We start from the raw sequence: 25,400 nt of genomic DNA, 5'->3' as shown, positions 1-25,400 counted from the left end.
CCGGGACCTGCCTTTGCAGAAGCAAGCCTCCAAGATTTTATTGGAGGGCTGCTGTTGAGAAAAGGCAGGCCGGGCACTTCAGAGCTTGCTGCTAATCCAGCACTTGCAGGCTAGTATTAAGCTGCTGTAGTAAGCTGTTTTACTCTTGAACTATAGGTTGGTGTCTGCAGCTCCCTGGACAGAGAAAAAAAAAATCCTTACTACAAGCTACAAGCAGTAGAGGAATCCGTTCCCTGTTCTGTCACCACATTTAGGAGGCCAAGAATAAAAAATAAACATATGATATGGTACCTCCCCACTCAAGGTACCGGTTCAGGATTCACATGAGCTGTTAGTTCTCAAGTATACCAGAGAGCAAACCCCACAAAGCAGCCGTACGCGACCGGGTTGGACTATGGTCAGATGGGAGCCTGGTCAGAAAAGATTTCATGGAAATTTTAGTACCTGCTTTTAAACTGCCTCCTGTGAATTTGTGAGGTGAGATTTAAATTTTTATCTTCAATTTTGGTCAAAAAGAGATCTGTTGCCAAAAAAAAACCTCTACAGAAAAATAATGCCGTGTTAGGGAGTGGGTTTCCTTAATCCTGTACCTTAACCAGGTGTTTGCTGTGTCTAGAATGTGTTGTCTGTATTCCAAATATCACCCTCTAACGCATTGGCAGCCCCTTTAATGGTCCAGGTCGCCAGGGCCAGCTGCTCTTTCAGCATGTCCAAATCCACCTCGCTCCTGCTGGTTTTCAGCAGCTGCAGATGGTCCAGCAGGCTCTGCAGGGTGTGGGAGCCTTTGCCGAAGAAGATGTGGCGAAGGGGAGCATCTTTCGGCGAGAGGTATGGGGAGAGGAAGTCATACTCCACCTGGAGCAGAGGTGCAAGCTTCAGGTTACACTCACCTCCCACGTTTTTCTTTTCTCATCTGTCCCACCCTGAGCCCCCAGCCTCCCACCTCCACCCAGCCCTTTCCTAGGGCAGCACTGCACAGGCCAGATCCTCTCCTGATAGCAGCAGTTGGTCACATTAACACTACGTAAGAGACACGGATCTGCACAGTGTCCACAGCTTCCAAGTACAAAGCGCACCCCAGGCAGCTCTCTCCCTTTGCAAAGGGAGGCGAACCAGCTGCAGGCACCCACCTTCATGATCCTGTCATTCAGGGCTCTGCGGATGACCTTGTTTTCCTTGTCACTGTTTTCAATGTCTCTTCTCAGCGCATTTGCAGCTCGCTGGAAGTCGCCACGGGCAAGAAACAGCCAGTCTAAGTTCAGCCCCAGCTCCTGCGAGGGAGGAACTGTTAGCAAACCTGATTTTCTTCTTTTGCTGCTCTTACCAAGTGTGTGTTTTTTTTTTGCCAGTTAACCAAGTAGCAGAGCAAGTTCCTGGCAGTCTTCTGAGGTCACCGAGCACAGTGACGTCTCTCCCCACCCACTGTTTCTTGTACTGTTTCAGCAGAGGTGCAGATGAGATGCAAAGGTGCACTGTGAATGATATTTCAGACTAGAAACAATCACAGCCACATCCATTTCCTCAAGAACTCACTAAAGCCACTATAGCTAAACCTGTCTGCAACAGCTCCTATGTCAGTACTACTGCTCCCTAAGGAACATTAATTCAGATCACATCTTGTGACGCTCATGTCAAGAAGACAGATGTCCCCCCAGCTGCATGCAGTAATCACAGAGCCTTGCTAACACACGACTCCAGAACAGTCTACAGGGATTCAGTGCACTCAGATCCTTTCTTACCTTCACATCCTGATCGTAGACCAGAAACTTTTCCTGGAACGCTAACAGTTCCTCACTGTATCTCCCAAAGTCTAGGAAGAGCTCATGGTCATGGGTTAGCCTGAGAGCTATTTGTCCAGCTACTTCCGCAGCAGCACGCAGATGAGCGTACAGACTGTTAATTGCCTTCAGGTTCTCCACAGTGTCCTGAGTAGTGCCCAGGAAGGGATAGTCCTCATCTTTCTACAAGAGAGAAGGTGTAAAAGTTAGACAGCAATGCTTCTCCAGCTAGGAGCAATCAGCACGTCCCATCAACTTGTGCTTCTACATAGTGAGATTTGAGTAGCAAAACTTCAGAACATGAGGGAGGGGAACGAAACGCCCTCCTCTAGTCCCTCACAGCCTCTGTTGATCAGCCGCATGCCCTGTGAGTTTGTGTGGCCAGAGACACACAGACCCATTCTGTCAGAGCTCCCTGCAGAGCTCCTGCAAACCATCACCCACTTCAGTACACGCTGACAGCACTTTCCAACCTTTCTGAGCACAACAGCCTAAGATTTTTGTGAAGCCCGACACTTGCAAAATCCAAGCACTCAGGAACCAAGGAAGCTGTTAGCAGAAAGGGTCCCAGCTGCACGCCTGCAGCAGGAGCAGTGCAGGCTGCCAGGCTGCTGCCATTTTGCCAGCACTGAGCTGCAACAGCAGATCTGGACAGTCTGTCTGCTCTGGCCAGCTGTACAGCATCCCCAGAGCACTCTGCCTGCTGAACAGCAGGCTGCAGTACATTCTCTAATTGAAGTACTGGAAGCTTGGCATCTCTTAGTGCTTTTTATTTCTGCGTCATTGACATCTGAGCCTCTAGAAGAGCAATGCCCCCCTCTCCCAACAGAACACAAGCATCCCAGACGCTCAAACAGAAGCTAAAGGCCAACCACATCCCAGGAGCAGCCTTCACGAGTACTGCCACAGCCCCCAGGTCCAGTGGCTGCACCTCCTCTCTCAGAGAGGCTCCTGCATGGACACCGAGCTCAGTGCACCTTGCACTTCGCCATCCCGGAGAGCAGCTATCCCTACAGCACCTTCCACAGCACCAACACTAGGCAGGCAGGCGGGCAGTACTTACGTTGTAAAAACCAAAGGACACCACTGGGATTCCAGAGTACGCCAGAAAAGGGAACGCTGCATTATCTAGGCCAAAAGGAACGCTGCAAGAGAGAGGTATTGAGTAGTTACTGACTGGTTTAGACAGCCCAGCTGAAAAGCTACAGGGCTAGAGGGCTCGAGGTGAAGCTCTGAGCCAACCGGGCTACTCTGTCTAGACAAGACAGGTTTTGGCAAGGAGTCCAAGCCAAGTGCCAAGGGCTGCTGGTCCGCTTCCGGCCACCGCTCCTTGTACAAGGCGGATCTTGCCCTGCAAAAAAAGGTGTCTGAACTGCCTACAGGCAGCTTGGGGCAGCACTCAGCACGGCTAGTGCTCTGTGTTCATGCCTGCCTGACCCCACTGCAGCAGGGAAAGCCTGCCCCGGACAGTGGCATGAGGTTCCAGCACAAAGAGCAGAAGCTGTTTAGTTTGTGCCTTTATGGAGATTTGCTTTCCTCAACAGGACTGGAATACTTACATTGATTTTACCCAGCTGGAGCCAACTCTGTCATAGAGGCTTCTCGAGCTTGTTGCTGGATCCTTTACCTGCAGGGAGATGACAGTCACTGCACTTGTTCTGACCTCTGTTTTGGCTTCCAGGCTGCTGGGCGTGCCCCAGAGCTCACACCAGTCAGGTGTGCTCTCCTGACCTTTCTTTACACGAACACACTCCATACAGGACAGGCACTCATTTCCCACCAAACCATGGCAATTATTAATTTTGCATTCTGTTTAAGTGAACTGCAATTCCCAGAGCCCAGCTGACTTCAGACAGGGCCCTCCAGAGTATTTCAGCCCCTCCTCTTAAGTGCAGCTTCTCTTTAGGAGGTGCCAGCTCTGCTGAGGAAAGGGACCCAGTGGAAAGTGGCTTAAGCTATTGTTTAACTCTGATCCACCTGAGACCCTTCAACTCACCCCCTTCATAGTTCTCTCCAGTAGTGCATACAGCAAGGGGCTAGCAGAAATCTTGATGTCGTTTGTGCCTGCAAGAGAAAAAGGGTGTTTAATACACTGATTGCACAATTAATTGCTAGAGCAGCTCACACCTGCAACCAAACAACAAGGCCTTCTGGGCCAAGTGATCTATGGCTTGTTGCCAAAAGGTTTTCAAAAGGCACAGGGCAGAAACTGCTGCAGCCTGAACCAGAAGACAGTTCTGCTAGGTCCCTGCAATCTCCTGGTTTCAGTGACAGTGGGCCAACGATGAATTGAGTCATTCTGGCCTTCAGCCAAACACCCAACAGCACCTCTAGCGCAGTCAGGGAAGTGTCTGCGTTTCTGGAGGCTTACGGTTATCTGTCAAACTACCCTCATTCCATCTGGTTTCAAGAAAGAAAAATTAAGAGTGGCAAGTTACCCAGGACTGCAGCATCCAGGTTGATGTAAGTGAAAGCTTTGGCATGCAGCGTGGCTGAGTACCCCTAGAACAAAACAAGCATTTTAAGATAAGCAATGGCAGTATAATACCAGGGAGTTTATTCCACAGGGAAACGTGGAATGAGAAATGACAACTGAGCAGTCATCACACAACAGTCTGAAGAACCAGTACCTCCAGCCATTCAGTAGCACCCACAGTGCCGTAGTCTCCCGCACTCCAGCTGGCAAAGATGATGCTTCGCCTCGGTTTGTAGCCTTCTGCAAAGAGACAGACTGAGATCTCCGCCCTTCCCCTGAGATGTGGATTAGCACTCCAGACCTGGGCTGATGAAGTCACCTGCTGCTCAGGCAGAGCTGAAGCATTCTGCCTGCTGCAAACACGCACACTAGTGGCAGCAAGGACACCGCAACCTTTCCAGCCCTCCTTGACCTTCTCCATGCTGCACAGTAAAGCCAGGTTCTCTGCATTTTACTCCCTTTCTTTATCTGCCTGAGCCCAGAATTAACCCTGAGGACAAGAGCACTCGCACTAAGTGCCACCGTGCAGCCCCCACCCCTCCAGCTGGTCAGCTGCTTAGATGTTTTTCACCTCCAGGCCTGGCTGTCCAATAGGCAGCTCACGTTTGAGGTTTGCAGTGCATGCTATACAAGGATGTTCTTGTATTCAAGCTATATCAGATACAAGCAGGCAGCCCCTTGGAAGCAAGCGCTGGCTGCAGACAAGCTGTCTGTGTTGGACAAGTAGCAGCTTCTCAGAAAGCTTTGTCAGACTTCCCACACATTCTGGAAGGATTATTTTGTAACTGGGCTCTCCAGTGTTACACAGAGCTAAACCTGTATCAACCCCTCAACCCCATGCTTTTGTATACAGATATTTACCATTTTTCACTATGTCTGAGATGACACGGGCAAGTTCCAACAATATAGCAGTTCCAACGCCAGCCTTGGCTGCTCCTGGGCCCCAGGAGTCTCTCTGGGCTCCGATCACCACGTACCGATCTACAAAGGAGACATCAAGATCTGAGCTGCGAGCTTCAGATCGCAAACACTGTCTACCAAAGAGGCAGCTTTGAGCTTTTGTGCCAGGAACCAAGTGCAGTCTAACTCCTGTATGAAGCACACTGCTTTCATTTAGCCTTTCCCTGGCACTGCAGCTCAGCTTCTCTCTTAATCCTCAGAGACCGGTCTTGGTGCTACTGAGGTTGTCTCTGTCTGGGAGCAGCTGCCATGTGTTACAGAGATCACAGAAGATGAAATGTTCCCCTAGAGGCTGAGCCACAGGGCAGTTGCTGTTACCTGGTTCTTCAAATCCTGTGATAGCACCAAAGATGTTCAGAATCTTCCTGTCCACCATGACATTGTTCACATCCAGTTTCACCGTCAGCTGCTTGTCGCTCCTCACTGTCATCTTACAGACCAGAAGTCCACCTCTCCACTGGGGAAGGCATGACTCTCCATCCATTTTGCTGAGGGGGAAGGGAAAAAAAGATCCTTTGAGCTCATTATCCAGCTCTGTCCTCATTTAACTATCCTAAAAAGTAATAATAAACAAAACACCATCAAGCCTGCAACTGCAGGTGCAGCCCTGTTCAGAGCTTACTCAGGAACAAGCCTGCAGCCCCGTGAAGCCCTGCTCATTAAGTGCGGAAAGGGAGAATGCAGAGGCCAAGAAGAACTCAACACTAGATTAAGACCTGCCTTTAAGCAAGGAGACATGGACAAGCAACATTTCCACAGCCATTTTCATTAAGTGTTCCCTGCGATACACAGCACAGACCAGCAGAGAGCTCCCTGGGCTCGCAGCACCTCATCATCATTCTCACCTCTGCAGCAGAGCCACCAAGAGCAGAGCATGCAAGCCAGAGAAGCCCGTTACCTGAACAGCCTGCTCGCTGCGTGGCTAGAGATGGTCTGAACAACAATGTGGGGTAGTCCTGAAGATTCAATGGGAGGAAACTGGGTGTGGTTGAAAGAAGGAAAGCCTGGGGTGTAAGGGTCTCCAGTTCCAAGGTGGGCCTGTGGAAAGTAAGAAGCCTTCATGTCTCAGGAGACCAGTTTCCACCTACACAAGGGCATGAAGCACTGCTGGCATGGAAGCCTGCAGAAGGACTGCTACAGTTTGCAGCCGACAGAGCAAAAGCATCATGAGAACAGCAGACAGGAGAGCCAACTGCACACTCACATGCCCAAACGGGACAAGGTCGTCTGTGTTCTTGTACGGATCCAGGTACATCAGCACACCAACTGCTCCTTTCTCCTTGGCGTTCACAACCTGAGGTGCACAGCAAGCAAGGGGAGTTAAGGCAAGTATGTCAAGTAACAGTGTGAGGGGCTGAGCTCCTCACTGCCTAGCTCCACAACAGGCTTTAAGAGCCACCTGACAGAGATATGCACACAAGGATGATGAAAGCTAACAGCCTTACTCCAGGCATAGTATCTCTAATGCCCTTCTGAACAGTTCAAGTGTCCACGATGCACACTGGCAGAGCCAGAGCGGCACCCAGCAGCGATACCCCAGCCTCTCCACCAGCACCCCTCTGAGGAGCAGTTCTGGGACAGACCTAAAACGGGCTTGTGTGCAGGACTTGGATCTTTTAGGCTGCCTGGCTGTTCCGCATCGCTTGCTATGAAGGGAATGTTAAACAACACGTGGCAACTGACTGGGAAGGCAGTGCCAGCACTTTCACTCAGACCATGTCTGCAAGAGCTCAGTGGAGACACGGCAGCTGAGCTTTAAAGGTGCCTGGTTGGCAGCAGCAGAGGTGCCCTGGGGGTGAGGCTGCTCTGCTTCTAGCAGCCCCGCTGCTGCACCCAGTCATAGCAGCCAGCTCTGCACATGGCAGTTCCCAAACTGCCTCTGCCTCCTAAATGCTTGGCTATCCCAACCAGATTGCCAGCGGCTAAGAACAGCAGCCCCACGAGTGGTAACCAGCTCCATTCAACCTCGGTGTCCAGACCTGCACGTGGAAGCTCGGAGCAAACAAACAAGACCAGGCCTGCAGGACAAGCCTACCTATTAATTCTTGAGACGTGAACTGAGGTAAAGTGGTGTGACTACAAACCAAAAAAAAAAAACAAAAAAAACATAGCTTCCCGCTGCCACGTTTTGCCAGACTTTGGGCCACAGGCTGCTTACCTTCTCAGCAAGGGTTATTTTTCCAGCTCTGACAATGACTATGGTTCCATTCAGTTCAATCGCTGACTTCTCTAGCTTCTGAAAATCTTCTTTCTGTCCATAGTTTGCATAGACTGGTTTGCCCTAGGACAGAAACAGTGGTTATAAACACAGCAGTCCTGTGCTAGGAAGGCACCTGAAGCACCCTGCCCAGTTACAGGCCTGGAACACATCAGCCTGCCACTAGCAGCAGGGAGTTCAATTTCAGCTATGTAAACTCTGATCACATGCAACACACGTATTGGAGCAGTTCTGTCAAAAGTTCCTGGCTGGATCCCAGCAGAGAAGTTTAAACAGTAACTTCTGTCTCTTGACAAGGTGAGAAAACTGTGTGGGCCCACTCTTTTCCCTCCCTCTCCCCACCGGCTCTTTAATTGGGAAGGCCTTTAAGCAGCACATGTCTTGACACACATGTATTTCACACACCGCCACCTGACAGGCACACAAAAACCCCAGGATTTTCTTGGAGTCACTTACAGTAACTGAGCCGGTCTCGCTGTATGCCACATATGCATCAGGAGTCTCCAGTTCCTCTTCTTTACCATCTTCCAAAACAGACACTTTGTTCCTGGTGCTGTTAAGTGTCAGTAGGCAGCGTTACATTCTTTCCTACGTTAAGTGCATACTTAGCCATCTCACATATTTCAGCCTAATAACTCCTGTAATTCTGATCAAGTCCATGCAAAGCCTGAAACCGGCCGACTCATCCCAGTGCTTTCACAAAACAATCTCTGGGATTGTTCAGACATTAATGAAGTAAATTCAACTCCCCTAGCATGAACAGGCAGGAAGACCTGGGGATGTGAGCTGTCAGCCAGCTCAGTGGCAGCTGACATCCTTCTGAGCTGTTGGGAGCCACCGCCAGGTCTGTAGCACCTGCCTGGGTAACAAGACGGTCACCCTGCTATCAGTCTTGGGCACAGGGAGTCTACTTTTCAGCTGAGTCTTTACTCTGTGTGTTTTCCCTCCATTTCTTACACGTGTTTTAAGAGCCAACTGTCCCAGATAAAGCTTAGAGGACTGCTATTTGGCCCTTTGGATTTAGGAAGCCTAAAGAAAGTAGCAGCTACAGCTTGGCTAGATAAGATCTTCTTCAGAGAGAGGTAACTGGCACACAATCTCAACAGCAATTAAAGTGTTTACTCAGGACTGTGGAGATCCGTGCTATGAGGGAGAGACCTACATTTTTTCATTAACATACCTGCCTTTGACCTGCAGCTTTATGTAGTGCTTATCCTTCCAGACTTGATTCAAAAAGAAGCTCTTGAACAGGTCATGAATGTAGATGCCCATGTTCTCATCTTCACTCTGGCCAGCTTCAAAGGAGTACTTGTTTGCTCTTTGCCTGTAGATAAAGGATGTATGGCTTAGGCTACAGCACCAGGCTGCACTACAGTCCCCCAGCCTACAAACCCAGGTTGGATGAGCCATTTAAATCCACCTTTAACCACATGCCCCCCTATATCACCATGTCCTTGTTCTCCAAACAAGCCTGAGTTCTGCTCACAGGCTTTGCCTCTCCCATAGCTGTAAGCTAAGCTTTCTGGAGCTGTTACCTCAAGTTCTCCTCAAGACGCCTTTCTGACAGCTTAGCCAACAACAGCTTCTTAAGATCAGGCCAGTAGAGGATAGGTGGTCCTGGAATTTCCTCTTCCTCAGTTTCATCACCATCCGCTAAGTAAGATGCAGTAGGAGTCACCTCACACTTGCCACCTCCCTCTAGACACTTGGCAGCGAGCTGCATTCGTCCCCGGTAACTCAAGTAGCCGATCAGAAACCCTATAGAGAGAAAACATGTCAGAAAGATGACCACACCAGCACGCTCACAGCAGCCTGACAGTTAAGATGCAGCACTGTTCTCACTCCATTTTTAACGAGCTGGAATACCTAGGGACAGACAGCAGTATGCAGCCTGACATTTTGCCTGAGCTGGCACATTCTAAGGCACATGTAGATCTGACCTTGTGCTTGGCAGAGTCCCTCCAGACAGGGAGGAGAAGGATTGCTCTAGGTGGCAGTACTAAAACCTTGGAAAGACCAGCATCAGGCCTTACCGATGTGTTTGCCCACATCTCTAGAGAAGTGTGGGGAGTTGATGAGGGGAAAAAACAGTGACTGGTTTGCCCTTTGGCTAAGTCACAGTCCCGCTATCAAGCCTGACACAAGTCTGAGCATTTGTAAGAGTTAGTGACAAGAGGCTGCAGCCTGGATCCAGGCTCTTTAATTCTATCCTGAAACAACATGAATTCTAATGTTAGTGGATAGCCTCAGGTAACTGCATGAAGGAGAGCCTGGTACTTAGTTTGTTTTCCACCCTTTCTTACCAATCAAAAGGAGGAGAAAAGCCGCAATGAGTAGGAAGCAGAGGTTCTTGCCATTCCTCCATGGCTGAGCCACATGGGCATGCAGGTGCTCGGGCCTCCCAGCCTCTCCTCCTTCCTCATCGTCGGCAGACAGCTTCATCTCCACATGGCTGTTGTCTCCGTCCGTTTGCCGGGCAATGCTGAAGCGCGTGTACGACATCGGCTCGCCACTAAACTGTGTCGAAAGACAGCCACGTGATGGTAGAGTTTGCTATGCCAACCTACAGCCCCTGCAGCCAGTTGCACTTGTGCTAAGTACAGCGTGTTCATCTGAAACTGCTCCAGCACAGCCAAGTGTCGGCTGTCAATATGCCAGGCTGGCTGCTCACACACACAGCCAGACCCACTCAGGGTCTCCAGAGCCTCGCAGCTGTTTGCCCTGCACAAGCTCAAGCTACGCTATTCAGATTCTAGCTTGGGCTCTCCCAGATACAAGGCAGGCAACGGTACTGACATTTCCCATGGAGCCCCACAGCAATGGCTGATAGAAGCAGAATCTCCTGGTCTTCATCAGGAATGCACTGACCTGAACACGTGCAACTTGCACAGAAGGCAACTTTGATCAGAACAGATGAAAGGGAAGGCAACCCCTCCACAGCTGTGCCTTTGAGCCACATTCACTTTGACGCAAGTAGTCTCAGCCAATATCTACATAATCTCATATTAAGCTGCCCCAGGCTACTCTTAAATTACACTATTGATAACTATTATAGAGCAGCTAGGCTGAAAAGACATGATCCATGGGAACCCCATAACCTTAGCTGAGAGGAAGGAAGGCAGGGATGCGCCTCTCATGTCCAGCCGCAACGGGAACCATTTGAGAGCTCTTTTTCAGTGCCCAGGCATCGTGGCTGACTTAACTCTAAGCAGAACCACACAGCTCCCATTGGAGCCACCGAGCCTGCTTGTAGCCATGCTTGTGCTCGGGTACTTGCTGGGGAGAGGCAGGAGGCTGGCTAAGAGCCAGAGGAACAGTTCTGGGAGCAGCGGTCCTGTGGCCTCCCTGCTATGCTGAAGAAGCAGGTGGCAGCCTGTACCCAAGCTGCTGCAGTCTCTGCCCATGTTACCTGAAATGAAGTGCCTGGCAGCTCTTGTAACTGAGGGGAAACACCGCAGCAACACCTCCCCGGTACTCATTTCAGAAGCACATGTCACAAAGGTTGTGGTTGAGCTCCCCTTCCCCACCCCCCAGGGGGAACATAATAGAACATGTGTTGATTGTCCCGTGCTGGTTGTCCCAACGGGCACTTAATCAGCTTCCTCATCAGTACTTCCTCCTGGAACATTGTTCAAAGCTCTCTCCCCTCCACTTATCGCTTTTCCAGCTTCTTGAGAGACCCGAGACACTGTAGCAGTTAAAGATAACCCTACCAGACCAAACAGCTTAAACCACTTCCTTATCGTAGCCAGCTAGCTACAGCAACGTGCACAGCAGCACCTAGCAGCACGTTGGACTTGCCAGCCTCTGATACCAACAACAACTTCGCTGAATCGCACTTCCACGGTATTACCAGTTTGTCACCGAGAGATAAATGGCACGGGGGTGGCAGTGTCTTACCAAGTTCGAAATGGCTGCTCTCGCATGGTCCATCGCCTTCTGGAGGAGTACCCAGCAACTTGACCGAAGCCCTAGAAGTTCAGAGCACAACAAATCAACTCAGGCTGTTCCCCTGCAATTATAAAAGATGCCCAAGATCAGCCACAGCCACTAGCAAAACGCTTGCCCATGAATTTTATATAAGTCCTTCTGTATAAGTCACCATGTTGGTTATACTAGATCAAGCTTGCCCCTTAACCTTGAACGCAACCTGAAGTTCACATCTCCACTCTGCAGATGAACAAGAAAATACCCTTTTTGTTGAACCCCAGTGGTGAGAAGAGTATAACTGAGGAGTAGTCTCGCACAGCTAAGTTCAGCCGAGGGTCTTACGAATTGTAGGACCACCTCCACTTGGGAAGGGCTCAAAAGAGGTGGATGCTGAGCAGTGACAAGGGACAGCACGTGGAGACTTTATGGCTCCATGACAGCACGGAGACAAATATCCGACTGGTAGCTAGAGGTGGCACAACACCATCTGCCAAAAGCAGCCCCAATTCCTACCCTACAGGAACACTTCCATCTGGAAGGTCCCTTCCCGGTGACTATTTCTTTATAATTTCATAAAGACAACCTCTGCACTGGCCTTTCTCCCAGAATGACTAAGAGCAACCACCCAAAAGCACTGCAGTTACTTTTACAGCCTGCATTTCCCCAGAGGGTATAACTTCTGATTTGAATCAGTTTAGGACTTCTTCCTTCAGGAGGATGTTTCAAGGAGCTCTGTAAGTCAGTGACCAGCCAGCTGGGCTTGGGAGCACGTGGCTGGAGCACACCCTCTGGCTGAGAAATGGCTCTGAGCCGGTGCACATGGGCAGAGCGCTCAAGCTGATGGTGCACGCTGATCGCCACCTGTACACTGCACAGCTCTGCACCACGAGCAGAGACCAAAGGTTAACCGTGGCCTCACCTTCCTCTCAGAACAGGGCTGTGTGGAGGAGACGAGCCCCGGCGGCCTCACCAGGCCACGTTTTGAGGCCCAGGCCGTAGCTGGCAGGCAGGGAAGCCAACATAGAGGGGGGAAGCAGGCAGGGGGCAGCTGCAGGGGCTCATGAGGGACAAGCTAGCGGCACCCACGGCCCTGCAGGCCCCACGTGAGGAGCGATGCTCAGCACAGCGCTGCGGCAGCACCCTCAACCCACCCAGCACCCGCATCCACCCCCCCCCACGCACCTTGACAGCAAATAAAACGAAAAAAAAAATAATAATCAAATAATAAAAAAAAAAAGAGCCGAGGAGCCACCGCCTCTCACCAGGCACGGTATCACAGGCAGGGCCGCCCGGCTGCCGGCCGCCCGATAAGCGGCGGGGCCGATAGGCCGCCCTCCCGGGGCACGTCTCTCCCCCCTTCAGGGGGGCCCCCTTCGCATGCTCGACTCGTCACGGCAGCGCTGCCTCTCCTCAAGGTCAGGCAGCCATGGCAGCACCGCACCGCCCCTCCTCGCCTCGCCTCACCTCACCTCACCTCACCTCACCTCACCTCAGGGCCCTTCCCGCCTTAGGGGGGGCTCTTCCCGCCTCGGCGCGGCGCGCGCCCTTCCCGCCCTTCCAACGGCCGCCGCGCGAGCCCCCCGCTGCCGCCGCTGCGCTCGTGCCGCTCCTCGCGCACGCACTGCCGGGCTCTGCCCCCACCGCCCGGCTCATCCCTGCGCCCCGCCCCCCCCGGCACGCCGCTCAGCCAATCAGCGCCCCGAGCGCAGGCGCAGGCGGGAACCTCACCCCCTCCCTCTGAGGGGCGCGCGTGAGGTGATGGCGCTGCCCCCTCCCCGCCTTCGCCTCACCTCAGCGCTGCCTCGGTGTGTGAGGGGGCAGAGGGGGCTCCATGAGAGACCCCAGACCCCCGTGCCCGTTGATGGAGCCCGTGTGTGTGTCAGAGCCCCCCTGGTTCCCTCTCTTGTTTCCAGGGAGCTGTGAGGAGAAGTGAAGTGTGGGTCCTTGCCCTCTGCTTCGCCTGGGAAAGGCTGAGGGGAGTAAATGTTATTATACATGCAGTGTTTCAAGCAGCACATAAAGCACCGGTGTTGGTGATGAGTCACTTTCCGTAAATTGCCCTGTCCCGGTGCTGAGGCAGTTCTCTAGCACTCCGTACAATGCCGGGCTAACCACGTCTGTGGGCGGTGTTGGCAGCAGCTCCAGGGTGGTGAAGAACAGCGGCACAGTCACTGGGCACGCTAACACAGCCTTCAGGGAAAGGACAGCCCTGCATCCCTGCATCCCTGCAGGGCACCTCAGACCCCCAAAACACCAAAATTTCTATGCTATGAGTGCCTCTGGAGCCACTTGTCCCCTCCGTCCGTGCTCCAGAGCAGTGGCTGAATTTGTCCTGTCCCTCACAGGAGGGCCAGAAGTGCCCCCAGGTCTCGCTGTGCACACACTGTGGTGCCCTGTGCGTAATTCCTCTTGCTCGTTAAAGAAATAGGTGGGTAGGGCCGGATTATTGCCTCAAATCCTCCCCCGGGAAAGAACGACCGAAGCAGAAAGTTGGTAGTTTGGCAGGACACATGACCGCAAAGAGGATTACGCTTGGTGAAAAGCAATACATTCCTGCGCTAGTACCGGGGGGGGGGGGGATTAAGCAAGGCCTGGACTCGATGCGGCCATCTGGAGACAAACCTCAGGGAAACGGCAGCCCCGGGGTGCTGCGGGGTCCTTGGGGGAAGGCAAGGGGTGTAATAAAGGTGCAGAAAGGGTTTCGAGCCGTCCTGGAGGGTGGATCCTCTGTTTGCTTTTAAATACGAGTCTGGGTGCAGGGAAATATATAACCAGGGGAAACGCAGCCCAAGCCCTGCCCAAGGTTTTATGTTCCTCCTGAACAAAGGGATAAAATCTCCTACTGTGAAGGCTGTTGATGGAGCTGGAGGTGCCATTGCCATGCAATTAAAGACTCAAGTGCTCATCAAATCACCTTCAGGGCAGTATGAGGCACCCATTGCGGAGAGGACAAAACCTATTAAATGGCAGCAGTGCCCTAAGGCCCAGAGAAGAGTCTTTCCTTTAATTTCACTCCAGGCAGGTTTTTACCTATGTGCAACCCATGCAAACCGCTGCAGGCCTCCAGAACTGTTCATTTTTGTAAAACCAGGATCCTGCAAAGCTTGGAGACAGAGATGCTGAAAAGCAGCCACTGATTTATGTCTCTCCGTGGGCTCTGTCGGCTGCCAGCTCCATGCCGGAGGAGGCACGTTGCACTGTGCCGTGCCAGCCCCAACCTGCCTTGGCACAGAGCAGCTGCAGGTGTTTTCTGTTCCCTCTCACATCTCTGGCCACATGCTCAGCAGTTCCCCATTTTTACGCCTGCCCGGAAGAGAGGAGGGAGCTGATATTAGAAAAACAGCTATCTTTGCAACTTAGCTAGTGCTGGCAGTGAAATACCTAAAAATGTTGCCTGCTTCAGATGCAGCACGGTACCTGAGAGCAGCTTAACCCTGGCCCAGCTCCCACCAGGGCGTTCCTCCTCCTGGCAGCTTGGCCCTGGTGTTTTTAGGAGATGTTTATCTGAACTCCAAGGGGCTCGTGCGTCCCCTGACTTAGACTCAAGTGACTTCCCAGTCCCTTGTGCAATGCCCCACAACGTGACCGTGTCCCTGCTGCTGGACAAATGCCCGAACATGCGACCAAAATGTGGGGGTGAAAACATGGTTTCACTTCAGCTTTACGGCACGGCTGATGGTTGCGTGACCAGCTGCGCTGCTCACATTTTGGCGGTGGCAGTTAGAGAGCAGAGGGAAAACAAAAGCCCCAGAGATAACCAGGTTGGGAAGGATGCCCTGTGCTCTGCGAGCTGCTTATCAAAAACAAGACTGGGAGGTGACTCGAGTAGTTTTATATCGAGAAATACTGGGAGCACTGTGGCTTTTTAATCTGGACGGGTGGAAAAGCCAGGGACAAAGTGCAGGAGCTCGGTGCCAAACCAGGGGTGCTGCAGCCGAGCGCAGGGCTGAGGCCAAAAGCCAGCGGGGAGATGGTGGACTCTGAGACCAGCAAGGCTTCAACACGCCCTGCCCGTGGGCTGCTTCCCCGGCGGTGCCAGCTCCTGCCTTTCTGGCAGCGGATCGGAGCAGTGCCTTGTCTGAGCTCCCCGCTCAGCTCTCAGCCTGCACCGGGCTGCAATCAGCTATGGTCCCAAGGGAGTTACTAAATCCAGGTTTTTGCAATTTTGGGAATGCTGCCCTCATCCTGCCCTGCCAGAAAAACCCTGCCCTGCCTGCTCGTGTCTCCTTCCCAGCTGCGAGTGTGATATCCCCAAACTTGGCAAGGAATGTCTCCATCCTCTAGGAGGTGGCCTTGTGGTTTTGCCATTTCCTTCTGACTTTCCCAAATGCTCTGCCTAAAAGAGGGAGCCCGGCAGCAGCGCTATCTGGGAGAGGATCTGCAGCCCACCTCCCTGCAGCAGAGGCCAGGAAAAGGCTCTGGAGGGGGTGGAGACGTGGCAGGTAGCGCTGAAAGCTGGCCGCGGCCCCGTCCTCCCTTTGAAACAAATTCGTCTTCGCATCCTTCCCAGGGAAACACCTGGCCCTGGCCTGGCTCATTGTCCTCAGCTGTCCCCGCAGAGAGCCGAGCAGCTGGGGACCCTCATGGAGATCCAGACCCCTCCAAGACACCTCCATCTGCCCAGGAGACACCCAAACCCTCCCGAGATTGCCCGAGGAAGGAAGCCGGGCTGGCGGTGCTCGCCACCGCTGTGCCGCTTGCCAGAGGCCGGCATCGGTTCAACCTTTTGGCAGCTTCCCGAGGGGACAGCAACGGCGCGAGGACAAATCCCCGGTGTGCACGGGGCCGATAGGGCCCCCACCAACAGGCAGCGCTGCGGTGGGCAGCAGGGGAGGTGCTGTGGTTGACCCAGAGCCCCCAGATCCCACTATCTGGGCGGCTGCACCACCGCACACCGCTGCTCGCCACGGCCCCGATAGCAGCTCTGCCCCAGAGCGAGCCCGGCTGCGCTTATCTGCTGGCCGGGGCCGGTGTCCGACAGAGCTCAGGCACCCGCAGGGGGGCTGCGGGGCTGGGGGCCCCCCCGACAAGTGCACAAACAAGCTCAGGATGCGAGCACAATAGCCAGGGACGGGGCTTTGAAAAGCAGGGGGACGCAGCGCGGCCGTCCCGGGGCGCATCAAAGGCCCCGTCTCCAGCTTGCGGCTCCCCAGCAGCCCCCGTGTTTGATCACCGCCGGCCTGGCCCCAGCTGGCCGGGGGGCTGGGGCGGTGGGAAGCGGAAAGGGAAAAGGCAGCAGTGGGGAGAGGGCAGGCACGGGGCCGGGATGCAGCCCCCAGGGTCCTGGGCTCCACGTCACGGGTTTCTCATGAGCTCCCTCGGTCCCTCTTTGTTCTGGCTCTCCCTGATCCGTATCTCGAGCGCAGCACACTGCCCCTCTCTTCCCCACTTCCCCGCATCTCCGGGCAGGCATCTCGGTCCTTTTCCAAAGTGCTTTGTGTGCCGTTTCACTCTGCAATTGCCACAATCGGGAGCATCGCTTTTATTTATTTATTTTTATTTTTATTTTATTTTATTTTTTCCCTTGCAGATTTGGTGGGCTGAGTCCTAGAAAGCCCCGGAGCTGCTCGGCACCTGCCGCCCCCTGCACCATCACCCCGACACCCCAGCCTGCTTATTGCATCCCGCTGCACCAGCTGAGCCTCTCTCCCAGCAGCAGTCCTGCGAAAGTCTCTCCGTGTTTATTCCCAAAAGGGCCTGGGAAGGGGCTGGAAAGCCCCAAAAGTTTCCCCTCTGATTTTCTCTGCAGTGCGTGCGCTCGCTGCACCGCAGGGACGGCACAGCCACCCTGCCCGGCACAGCCCCGCCGAGATAAGGGAGCGCTTGGCTCCGGGGATTAGCCCTGCCCGCTGCTCTGCTCTTTTATTTATGCATTTATTCCTTTATTTATGCATTTATTGGCGAAAGGGAAGCCTGAAAGGGGGGGAAAAACAACAACAGAGGGGGAAACTGCACCCTGCTGCGCACTGCCGGCTGGCGCGGCGGAGGGAAATTGTCCCCAGGGGGACAATGTTCGAAAGCAGAGAGGGGGGATTTTTAATTGGGGTGGGATTAACAGGGAGAGGGGGAACTTTCTGCCTTCCTGCTAATTGCCCCTTATCTGCGGCGGAGAAACCTGCTGCTGGCTGCCTGCCTGGCTGCGCTGGGGCCCAGGCGAGCCGCGGGGCGGGTTGGTAGGTTTGTTTGTGGGGTTATTTGCGGGTTTATTTGCGGGTTTATTTGTGGGGTTAGTTGCAGCCTGGCTGGTCCAACGTGGTGCCTCCGACCAGGGCGCTGGCTCGAGCTGCACGCAGGAGCCTGCCGCGCCGTTTTCCCCGGGGCACGCAAAGCCGGTCGGCACCTCAAGGGCAAATCTTTGGCTGGAGAAGGGGCGCACGCTGCTGGAAAACCTGAGATAAGCAGCCCCGCTGCCCGGCCAAATCGCTGACCTTCCAGGGTGTGCTGTTCTGCCCTGCAACAGCCCTGGGCGCCTGCCCAGCGCACGTTCTGCCAGGGACGGGAGTGCTGAAGGAAAATGTCTGCAGCCAGCATGGCCTCGCCTGTCCTGCAGGCCTCCCTCGGGATGCACACCCGGCAGGGCAGGACCCCGCGCGGTGGGCAAAGCTGACTTTACCCTACAGGGAAAAAATATCTCAGCTTGTATTTTTGTTTCTGCGCGGCCTGAAAGCTGAAGCAACTAAAAAAACACTCCAAAACCAGAAAAAAAAAACAACCTCCCCACTCCTTCCCCCAGCGATGAGCAGTCTGGTGTTCTGCCCTCCTCCGTTTTAGTCATCCTTGTCCCGTAAAGAACTGCCCACGGGGACCGTGTCCAGCACCGGCCTCTCCCTCAGCACAGCCCGGGGGCTGCTGAGCCCGTTGTGGGCACGGGCACCCCCAGGCTCCTTGCCCTGCCTCCCCCGCAGCCGGCCGGGCGCAGTTGTGTCTTTTATCAGCCGTGCGCCTTGTGAAAGCGCCCTGCTTTGCTCCTGCACGTCCCAGCTGCTCCGAGCAGCTGCTTCATTCATTACCCAGCTCAGCCAAATTGCCGAGCACCGATGCTGCGCGGCCAGCACCGCTCACGGAGGAGCAGGGTCCCGCTCCCTGCTTGGATGCGGTGCTCCGAGCCCCCCCCGGGTGGGCACCCACCCCTGGCGCAGGGCGGCAGCACCCGGGACGAGCGGTGCCGGGCGTCCTGCTGCACCCCAGGAGGGGCAGGGATGTGCTCACACCCACACAGCCCTACGAGTACGGGCGCATACACACCTACGTGCCTGCGCCCACGCAGCTCCGGGTGCCCCCACCCTCCCCACCCCGTCTCCTGGGCGCAGGGTGCTGCCGGCCCCGCTTCGCCTGCAGGCACGAGGCGAGGGTTTAGGGGGCAGCCAGGAAATTCCTGGCGCGGTGTCCCCTCAGGACAGACGGGGCAGGATGGGCAGGAGCAGAGCTCCTCATCCCTAAAGACGCCGCGTGTGTGTGTGTGCTGGCTCCCTGGGAGAATAGTTTGGGGTTTGAGGTGTGCCTTTCCCCAAGCCTCAGCGTTTTCACCTGCAAGCTCCTCGCGAGAGGCAGACGGGTAGGAAAATAAACTCCGGACCAAAGAAAACGCCCGGAGCCCACGCACAGTGTGCTTTCACCCCGTCACGCTCAGAGTGCAAACATCAGCAGTGACGTGCAGTGTTTTAGGTGGCCGCAGGAGAAGAAAGCCCCTCTGTTTTCAGACAAGGTGCCTTTTCACGCCGCAGGAACCCGCTGCGGTTGAGCCGGCGCTGCAGCAGATGCTGGGCGCGGGGAGGAAGCAGCGCCCGAGCGTGTTGACGGCGGCGCTTCCTCAGGATCCCCCGGCCGGGCTGGGGACCGACGCCGTCCGTTCGTCCCCTTTGAAGGTGACAAAGCCCCCGCCCGCCCCGGTGAGCCCTGCCGATCGGCTGCATCCGCTCCGGCCGAGCGTGGCACCGCTGGACGTGGCTCTGCTGGGAGGAAGAGCAAAGGAAAAAGCAGCCCAGAGCTGCTCAGCAGAAGACGGAGCCGGGGAGGTTATGGGGTGCCCCATGGGCGCCTGCTCGGGGCCACTTCTAGGGCCGGGGAACCACGGGGCAGGAGCAGCCCACCTCCTGCCGCACAGCCCTGGGGCTCCTATCTCCTGGGCACTGCTGCTCCCTCCCTGCCGGCCGCCTCCTTCCAGGGGTGATCTGTGGGGCGCACCCCGCGCTTATCTGCGGGCCAGCCGCGGGCAGGGCTCCCCTGCGGCACTATCAGCGGGGTGGCTGCGGCCTCGGGGCCAGGGGGACACAGCCCCATCCCTCCTGTGCTGGGGCCAGCCCCAGGGGCACGGCCACGGCCCCGCTCTGCCCATGGCACGGCGATGCTCCTGGGGACAGGGCTCTGTCCTGGTGTCCCCCCGCAGCCTGGCAGCCAGCGTGCCAACGCCAGGAGCTCCGGGGTTGCGTTGCAGCAGGGCACGCGATGGCAAACGGAGCCTCACCTCGCCTTGCTGCCAACAGGATCCAGCCCCCCGGCCTCTCGCCGTCGAATTTCCTCTTGGCGATGCTCGTGGGGTGCGGGGGAGGCCAGGCGGGGCTGGCGCCCTGGGAAAGGCTTTCCTGTCCCTTTCTCAAGTCCGGCCACCGCCACGCTTTATTTGTTTCTCTTGAGCCGCGTCCACCCTCCTGCTTCCAGCGTCTCCGTGGGGTGCAGCCGGCACGCTGGAGGAGCTGAAGGGGGTCAGCAGCTCCCCCTAAAACCCTGGTACGGGGGTGCCGGGGCTGTGTGGCCGACACAACGACAGCACAGGGCAGGAGAGCTCGGGGTGAAGATGTTTATTGCCCGTTTGTGCAGCCGGAGCTCAGCCTGAAGGAGCCGTGCGTGTCCCTCGGTGTGCGGGACGGTGCGGGGAGCCGGTGCGGGTGCAGCGGGACATCGTCACTGCGTGGTGTCCCTGCCATCCGCCACACCCCGAGGCGCTGGGGGGGGAGAGGAGAGCAGGGAGACAAGAGCGTTTTGGCCTCCTGACAGCTCCCAGCAGGGCTCTGTGAGGGACATCAGCTGGGACAAGCAGCCAAAGCCACCAGGAAGGTGGCACGCAGCCCCCGGGGGCGAGCACAGCTGCTGGCCCCCCGCGGGCTCCCCAGGAGCTGGGCCAGCAGCTCCGGCCGCAGCCCCGGGCAGTTGGAGATGGGCGGAAAACCATCCCCAAAGCCCATGCAAATATTTGCATTTCCAGAGCTTTTCCAAGTATTGGGGAACGCTGACCAAGCAGCCGTGTGGGCGATGCGGACATGCCGAGAGGGGTCCGATCGGCTTTTTTTTGGGCAGGGTTTCAAAGGTCAAGCGCTTCTGTTTAAAGAAAGAAAAAGCTAACCAAGCAGAGAGGGTTTGCCAGCACAGCATGCCCCCTCCAGCAGCTCCTCGGAGCACAGCACCCACCACGATGCCCGTGGCACCGGGTTCCCTGAGCCTTAAATTGCCAGGGCCCAGCGGGGCGAATGGCTCTGCTGGGTGCTCCGTTTTCCTTCCCCACCTAAGGGATTTTTTGGCAGGAAAGGGGAATCCCAGTGAGCTGGTCAGCCCTACAGCACCCTGGGGCTGGGTTTGAAGTGATGGGGCTGGCCCAAAACCTCACCTGGTCCTGTGCCAGGAGGCGGGTACTCACCTGCCTTTGGCTCCTGCCCGTCCTGCCTGCCCTTGCCTGCAGCAGCAGCCTGTGGGGACATGGGGGGGGTGACGGAGCCTGGTGGAGCACCCTGTGGCCGTACCTGGCACCGTGTGCTGCGCTCGGGGGATGCAGAGGGCCCAGGACACGAGCAAATTTGGGCAGGGAGCAGCGAGGAGGGTCACAGCGATGCTGCAGAGCCAGGCAGGGACCAGGAGCCAGCCCCACTGCCAGCCCCGGGGCTACGTGCGCCAAGGGGAGCAGGCTCCAGCATGTGCCAGCCCGGGTGGCACCACGGGGCGTGCAGCACGTGTGTGTGCACGTCAGGGCAGGGCTCGGCCTCTCCAGGCCAAGGGATACGTGCGGCTCTTCCCCAGGGCGATGGGCTCAGGGGGCTGAGCACCAGTTTGGGGCCGCAGGGCAGCGGGACGGTCGTGGTGCAGCGCGCTGCGACCCTCAGGGTGCAGGGTTTGGGCAGCGGGGCTGTGGTGCGTGGCACCCCGGGCACCCCGTGTCCCTCACCTTGACGTAGCCGTCGCAGTGAGAGCAGTAGATGATGTGCTGCCGGCGGGGACGCTGGCACCTGCACCAGGGCTGCCGAATCGCTGTGCCACAGAGCTCCAGGACGTCCTCCCAGCTCCCTGGTGCGGGCGACACGATGGGGACACCGCTCCCCCCAACCCCATGCTCCCGTATCCCGCACCCATCCGGGCGCCTCACCTGGCTGGGGGAGCTCCAGGCAGGCGACGCTGAGCAGGATGAGGAAGGTGGCAGCCAGGATGGAGATGAGGAAGATGCTGCTGGAGATGGGGAGCAGCAGCAGGACGCGCAGAGCCGGCCAGCTGCACCTGCGGCAGGAGCGAGGGGAGGTCGGGGCCGAGCGGGCAGCGGGGTGCCCAAGCCCAGGGGGAGGTGGGCACGGGGAAAATGCAGCTCGGGGATGGCAGAGCTGATGCCCAGCTCCAACATCTGCAGGATGCCGACGTGGAAGGGCGGCTCTGTTACCCCGTGTGGGCAGGATGGGGCTTGGCACACTGCTGTGGGGGGACTTACGGGCCCAAGAGCAGCAAGCAGAGGCACAGGAGGATGGAGAAGTGAAGGGGGGTGACGGGCTCCATGCTGGGCTGGGCAGCTGCCTGGCCGTGGCCCCGCTGGGTGGTTGGCATCCCCTTCTCCTGGCCGCAGCCCAACGCCCCCACTCCGCTCCCACAGCAACCCCCGGAACCCCGGCCCCACGGCAACCGCAGCGGGGTGCTGGGGACACTTTTGGGGTGCAGACGGCACCCTGGCTCCTGCAGGACCCCCTTGCCTGAGTGCAGAAGGGCTGGAAGATGTCTGAAATCCCAACACAAACCAGAGCCTGTGCGCCTCGTGGTGCTGGGGGGTCACCAGGACCTCACCCCCGTGCTGGTGCTAACTGTGGGTGCTGAGCCGTGGTGCTGAGCAGGGCTGGCCCTGCCCTCTAGCGTCACGGGAGCTGCTCCCAGCGGGGCCCAGCCCCGTGCTGCCACGAGCAGGGCAGGTGCCACCACCGGGAAGGACAGACGGAAGGTGGCAGGCGTGGTGGCACCACCTCCCACCCAGCCACCGCCGCAGAGGGGGCAGGAGGACACACGGGGACCCCGGCACCACGGGGACCCCCACCCAAACCCATCCGTGGGGTGCCCCAAGGGGCGGGCAGGTGGTGTCACGGCACCGCAGGGCCCCGCACCTTGGGTTTTGGGGACACGCAGGCGCGATGGCACGCGGACGGCCGCTCCTCCGGGTCGATAACCGGGCGGCCGAGGGGGTTGTGGGGCCGCCAATGAGTGCCTGGAGCTGGTTAAACTTGAACGAGGCGCCCAAGCCTCCCCAAGGTCCCTGCCCTGGGGACTCTGACCCCGTGTAGGATCGGGGAGGGGACGCGGAGGCAGCCGAGCAGCCGCTTGGGACGGAGCCGGGGAGCAGCGGGGCAGGATGGAGCCCACCATGGAGCTGGCAAATGACCCCAGGTGGGTTTGGGCCCCCCCCCAGTGCTGCTGGGATGCTTCGCAGCCACTTTTGGGAGCGGGATTTTGGGTTAAAGGAAGAGAGGGAGGCGGGGGGACCCCGTGGGTCTGGGTGTCCTCGTGTCCCCAGCAGCGCTGCCCTTCTCCGCAGGTTCCCCCGCTCGCTGGTGGAGATGCTGATCGTGAACTTCAGCGTGCCGCCAGCCTGCTTCTCCCTGCCGCCCACCTCCCGGCAGCTCCTGCAGGGTAAGGGGGGAGCGGGCGGTGCGGGGGGAGCCTCCTCCTGTCCCCCTGGGGAATGGGACGGGGATGAGGGACGGTGGGGGAAAGCAGGGCGCAGCCCCAAGGAAGGGGGGAGGCAACGGGGTGCTGCTGGGGGCTCAGCTCCCACCCCACAGCCCTGCCCAGAGGGGTGCTGGTGCTGTGCCAAAAGGAACAGGGGACGGGATGCGACCAAACCCCTTTCTCGCCCCTCCCCGGCAGAGCTGGACATGGTCCAACTCTCCATCATGGGCCTGGCCACCATCCTGACGCTGGTGTCGGTCGGCATCTACGTGGAAGAGGCCCTCTACCTCACCCACAAGATCCGCTGCCCCATCAAGATGAAGACCCTCCGCTGGAGCAGCTCGGCCCCCACGGTGAGCTGGGGATGGGGGCGGTGGGGTGGGGGGGGCACCTGAAGGGTCTGAGCAACCCCCCTGGGAGGGGACGGGGAGAGGCTGCGTGCCATGCCCACGTCTCCCCCTCAGGTCGTGGCCGTGTTCAGCTGCTTCGGGCTGTGGATCCCGCGCTCCATGATGGTGGTGGAGATGGCCACCACGATGTGAGTAGCGCCTGCCCCGGGGGCGGAGGGGCTGGGGAGCCCACGGGAGCCGAGCACCTTCTGTCCTCATCCTCTTCTTCCTCGCCAGGTACTTCTCCATCTGCTTCTACCTCCTGATGCTGGTCATGGTGGAGGGCTTTGGGGGCAAGGAGGCGGTGCTCAGCACCCTGAAGGACGTGCCCATGGTGCTCAACACCGGGCCCTGCTGCTGCTGCTGCCCCTGCCTGCCCCGAATCACCATGAGCAGGTGAGGGAGGGCTGGGCCAGAGGAGAACACCCCGGTCATGGAAACCTCGGGGTGCCACCGACCTCTCTCTCCGTGCCAGGAGCAAGCTGCGGTTGCTGATGCTGGGGACTTTCCAGTACGCCTTCTTGAGGACGGCCGCCGTGTTTCTGGGGCTGGTGCTGTCTGCTGACGGGAACTACAACCCCGCTGATGTGAGTGCTGCAGCGTGGGGCCGGGCAGGGCGACGGGTGGTGGCTCTGGCAGCCCAGACGCATTTCCTGCCTTCCCCCCCAGATCTCGGCGGAGAGCGTGGCGCTCTGGATCAACACCGTCGTCGGTGCCTCCACCCTCTTCGGGCTGTGGGCTCTGGGCATCCTGTTCCGGCAGGCCCGGGTGCATCTGGCGGAGCAGAACATCCAGGCCAAGTTCACCTGCTTCCAGGTAAGCCCGAGCACAAGGAGCGATTCCTAGCACAGCCTGGAGGTGGGACAGGACCCGGTGGTGGCCAAGACCCAGGCCCAGCTGCAAGTTGGGACGGTGTCCTCCCCCCGGGGGTGTTGTGCTTGCAGGTTCTCCTCATCCTGACAGCGCTGCAGCCTGCCATCTTCAGCATCCTGGCCAACAACGGCAACATCGCCTGCTCGCCGCCCTTCTCCTCCAAGGCCAGGTCGCAGCGTAAGTCGGGAGACGTGGCAGCGGATGGCTCGCTCCTGGCCGAGCACCTCCAGCACACATCGGGGTACGGACACGGTCGATGAAGGCATCTTTGACCAACCTGTCTCCGTTTCTCGCTTCCAGAGATGAACATGCAGCTGCTAATCCCGCAAACCTTCATCCTGGCGGTGGTGGCGCGGATGTATTACCGCAAGCAGGATGACAAGCCGGGCTACCTGCCCTCCAACATCACCCCCACCAGCAGCAACGCCAAGGTGTGAGCAGGGGGAGAGCACAGGAGGGTGCGAGGGGCAGAGCCCCGGGTGCTGCCCGCCCTGCACAGCCACCTCCTCCTCCTCCTGCGGCCCTGGGAAGCTGCTGGGGGCACAGGCAGCAGAAGGGGGAAAGGGCAGGCCAGCGGAGGGGTGACAGGGTCCGAAACCTGAAGGCCATGAGCCAGAGGGAGCTGTGAAGCAGCTGTCCAGCCCCGGGGGGGCTCTTATCTTTTTTTCCACTTAATAAATGTAACTCTGTACGTGGGTCTCGTGTTGATTGCTGGGCTCAGATGGCGGGAGGTCGGAGCCCAGGGCAGCAGAGCCATGGTGCAGGGCTCACGAGGTGCCCAGCACCCCCCACCGAAGCCCCTTCTCCCTCCAAGCCCTGCTAAGACAGCACGTGAGGAGGCCACGACGAGTGCTGGCTGGGCTAGAACAGCA

The 25,400-nt window shown here is 57.3% G+C and overlaps 2 protein-coding genes across 4 annotated transcripts; one reads left to right on the top strand and one right to left on the bottom strand.

Annotated features, from left to right (window-relative positions):
* TFRC (transferrin receptor) lies at positions 1–12,995 on the bottom strand. 3 transcript variants are annotated; one of them, XM_084292296.1, is made up of 19 exons: positions 12,847–12,995; positions 11,333–11,403; positions 9,736–9,949; positions 8,968–9,190; positions 8,613–8,756; positions 7,889–7,985; positions 7,373–7,495; positions 6,419–6,508; positions 6,113–6,252; positions 5,533–5,702; positions 5,116–5,235; positions 4,409–4,494; positions 4,217–4,280; positions 3,775–3,842; positions 3,338–3,405; positions 2,842–2,923; positions 1,740–1,961; positions 1,131–1,271; positions 1–855 (listed from the first exon to the last, which is right to left on the bottom strand). In XM_084292296.1, the coding sequence occupies exons 2-19, from the start codon at positions 11,363–11,365 to the stop codon at positions 613–615; spliced, it is 2,328 nt and encodes a 775-aa protein (XP_084148422.1). In that variant the 5' UTR covers positions 11,366–11,403; positions 12,847–12,995; the 3' UTR covers positions 1–612. The 3 variants fall into 3 exon arrangements, with proteins under 3 accessions (XP_084148422.1, XP_084148421.1, XP_084148423.1); XM_084292295.1 differs by having other exon boundaries at positions 12,852–12,995; XM_084292297.1 differs by having other exon boundaries at positions 12,842–12,994.
* Positions 12,996–22,934: 9,939 nt separating this feature from the next.
* On the top strand, positions 22,935–24,965 carry SLC51A (solute carrier family 51 member A; the record flags this gene model as incomplete). Its single annotated transcript, XM_084291624.1, has 9 exons — positions 22,935–22,984; positions 23,133–23,227; positions 23,465–23,619; positions 23,731–23,804; positions 23,893–24,051; positions 24,131–24,242; positions 24,325–24,471; positions 24,600–24,705; positions 24,829–24,965. The coding sequence occupies exons 1-9, from the start codon at positions 22,950–22,952 to the stop codon at positions 24,963–24,965; spliced, it is 1,020 nt and encodes a 339-aa protein (XP_084147750.1). The 5' UTR covers positions 22,935–22,949.
* Between the last annotated feature and the right edge of the window lie 435 nt (positions 24,966–25,400).

Source organism: Netta rufina (assembly GCF_964035555.1).
Source record: "Netta rufina genome assembly, chromosome: 9".
Classification (NCBI taxonomy): domain Eukaryota; kingdom Metazoa; phylum Chordata; class Aves; order Anseriformes; family Anatidae; genus Netta; species Netta rufina.
The sequence above is the reverse complement of the archived record's forward strand: the minus strand, read 5'-3'. Positions and strand labels throughout refer to the sequence as shown.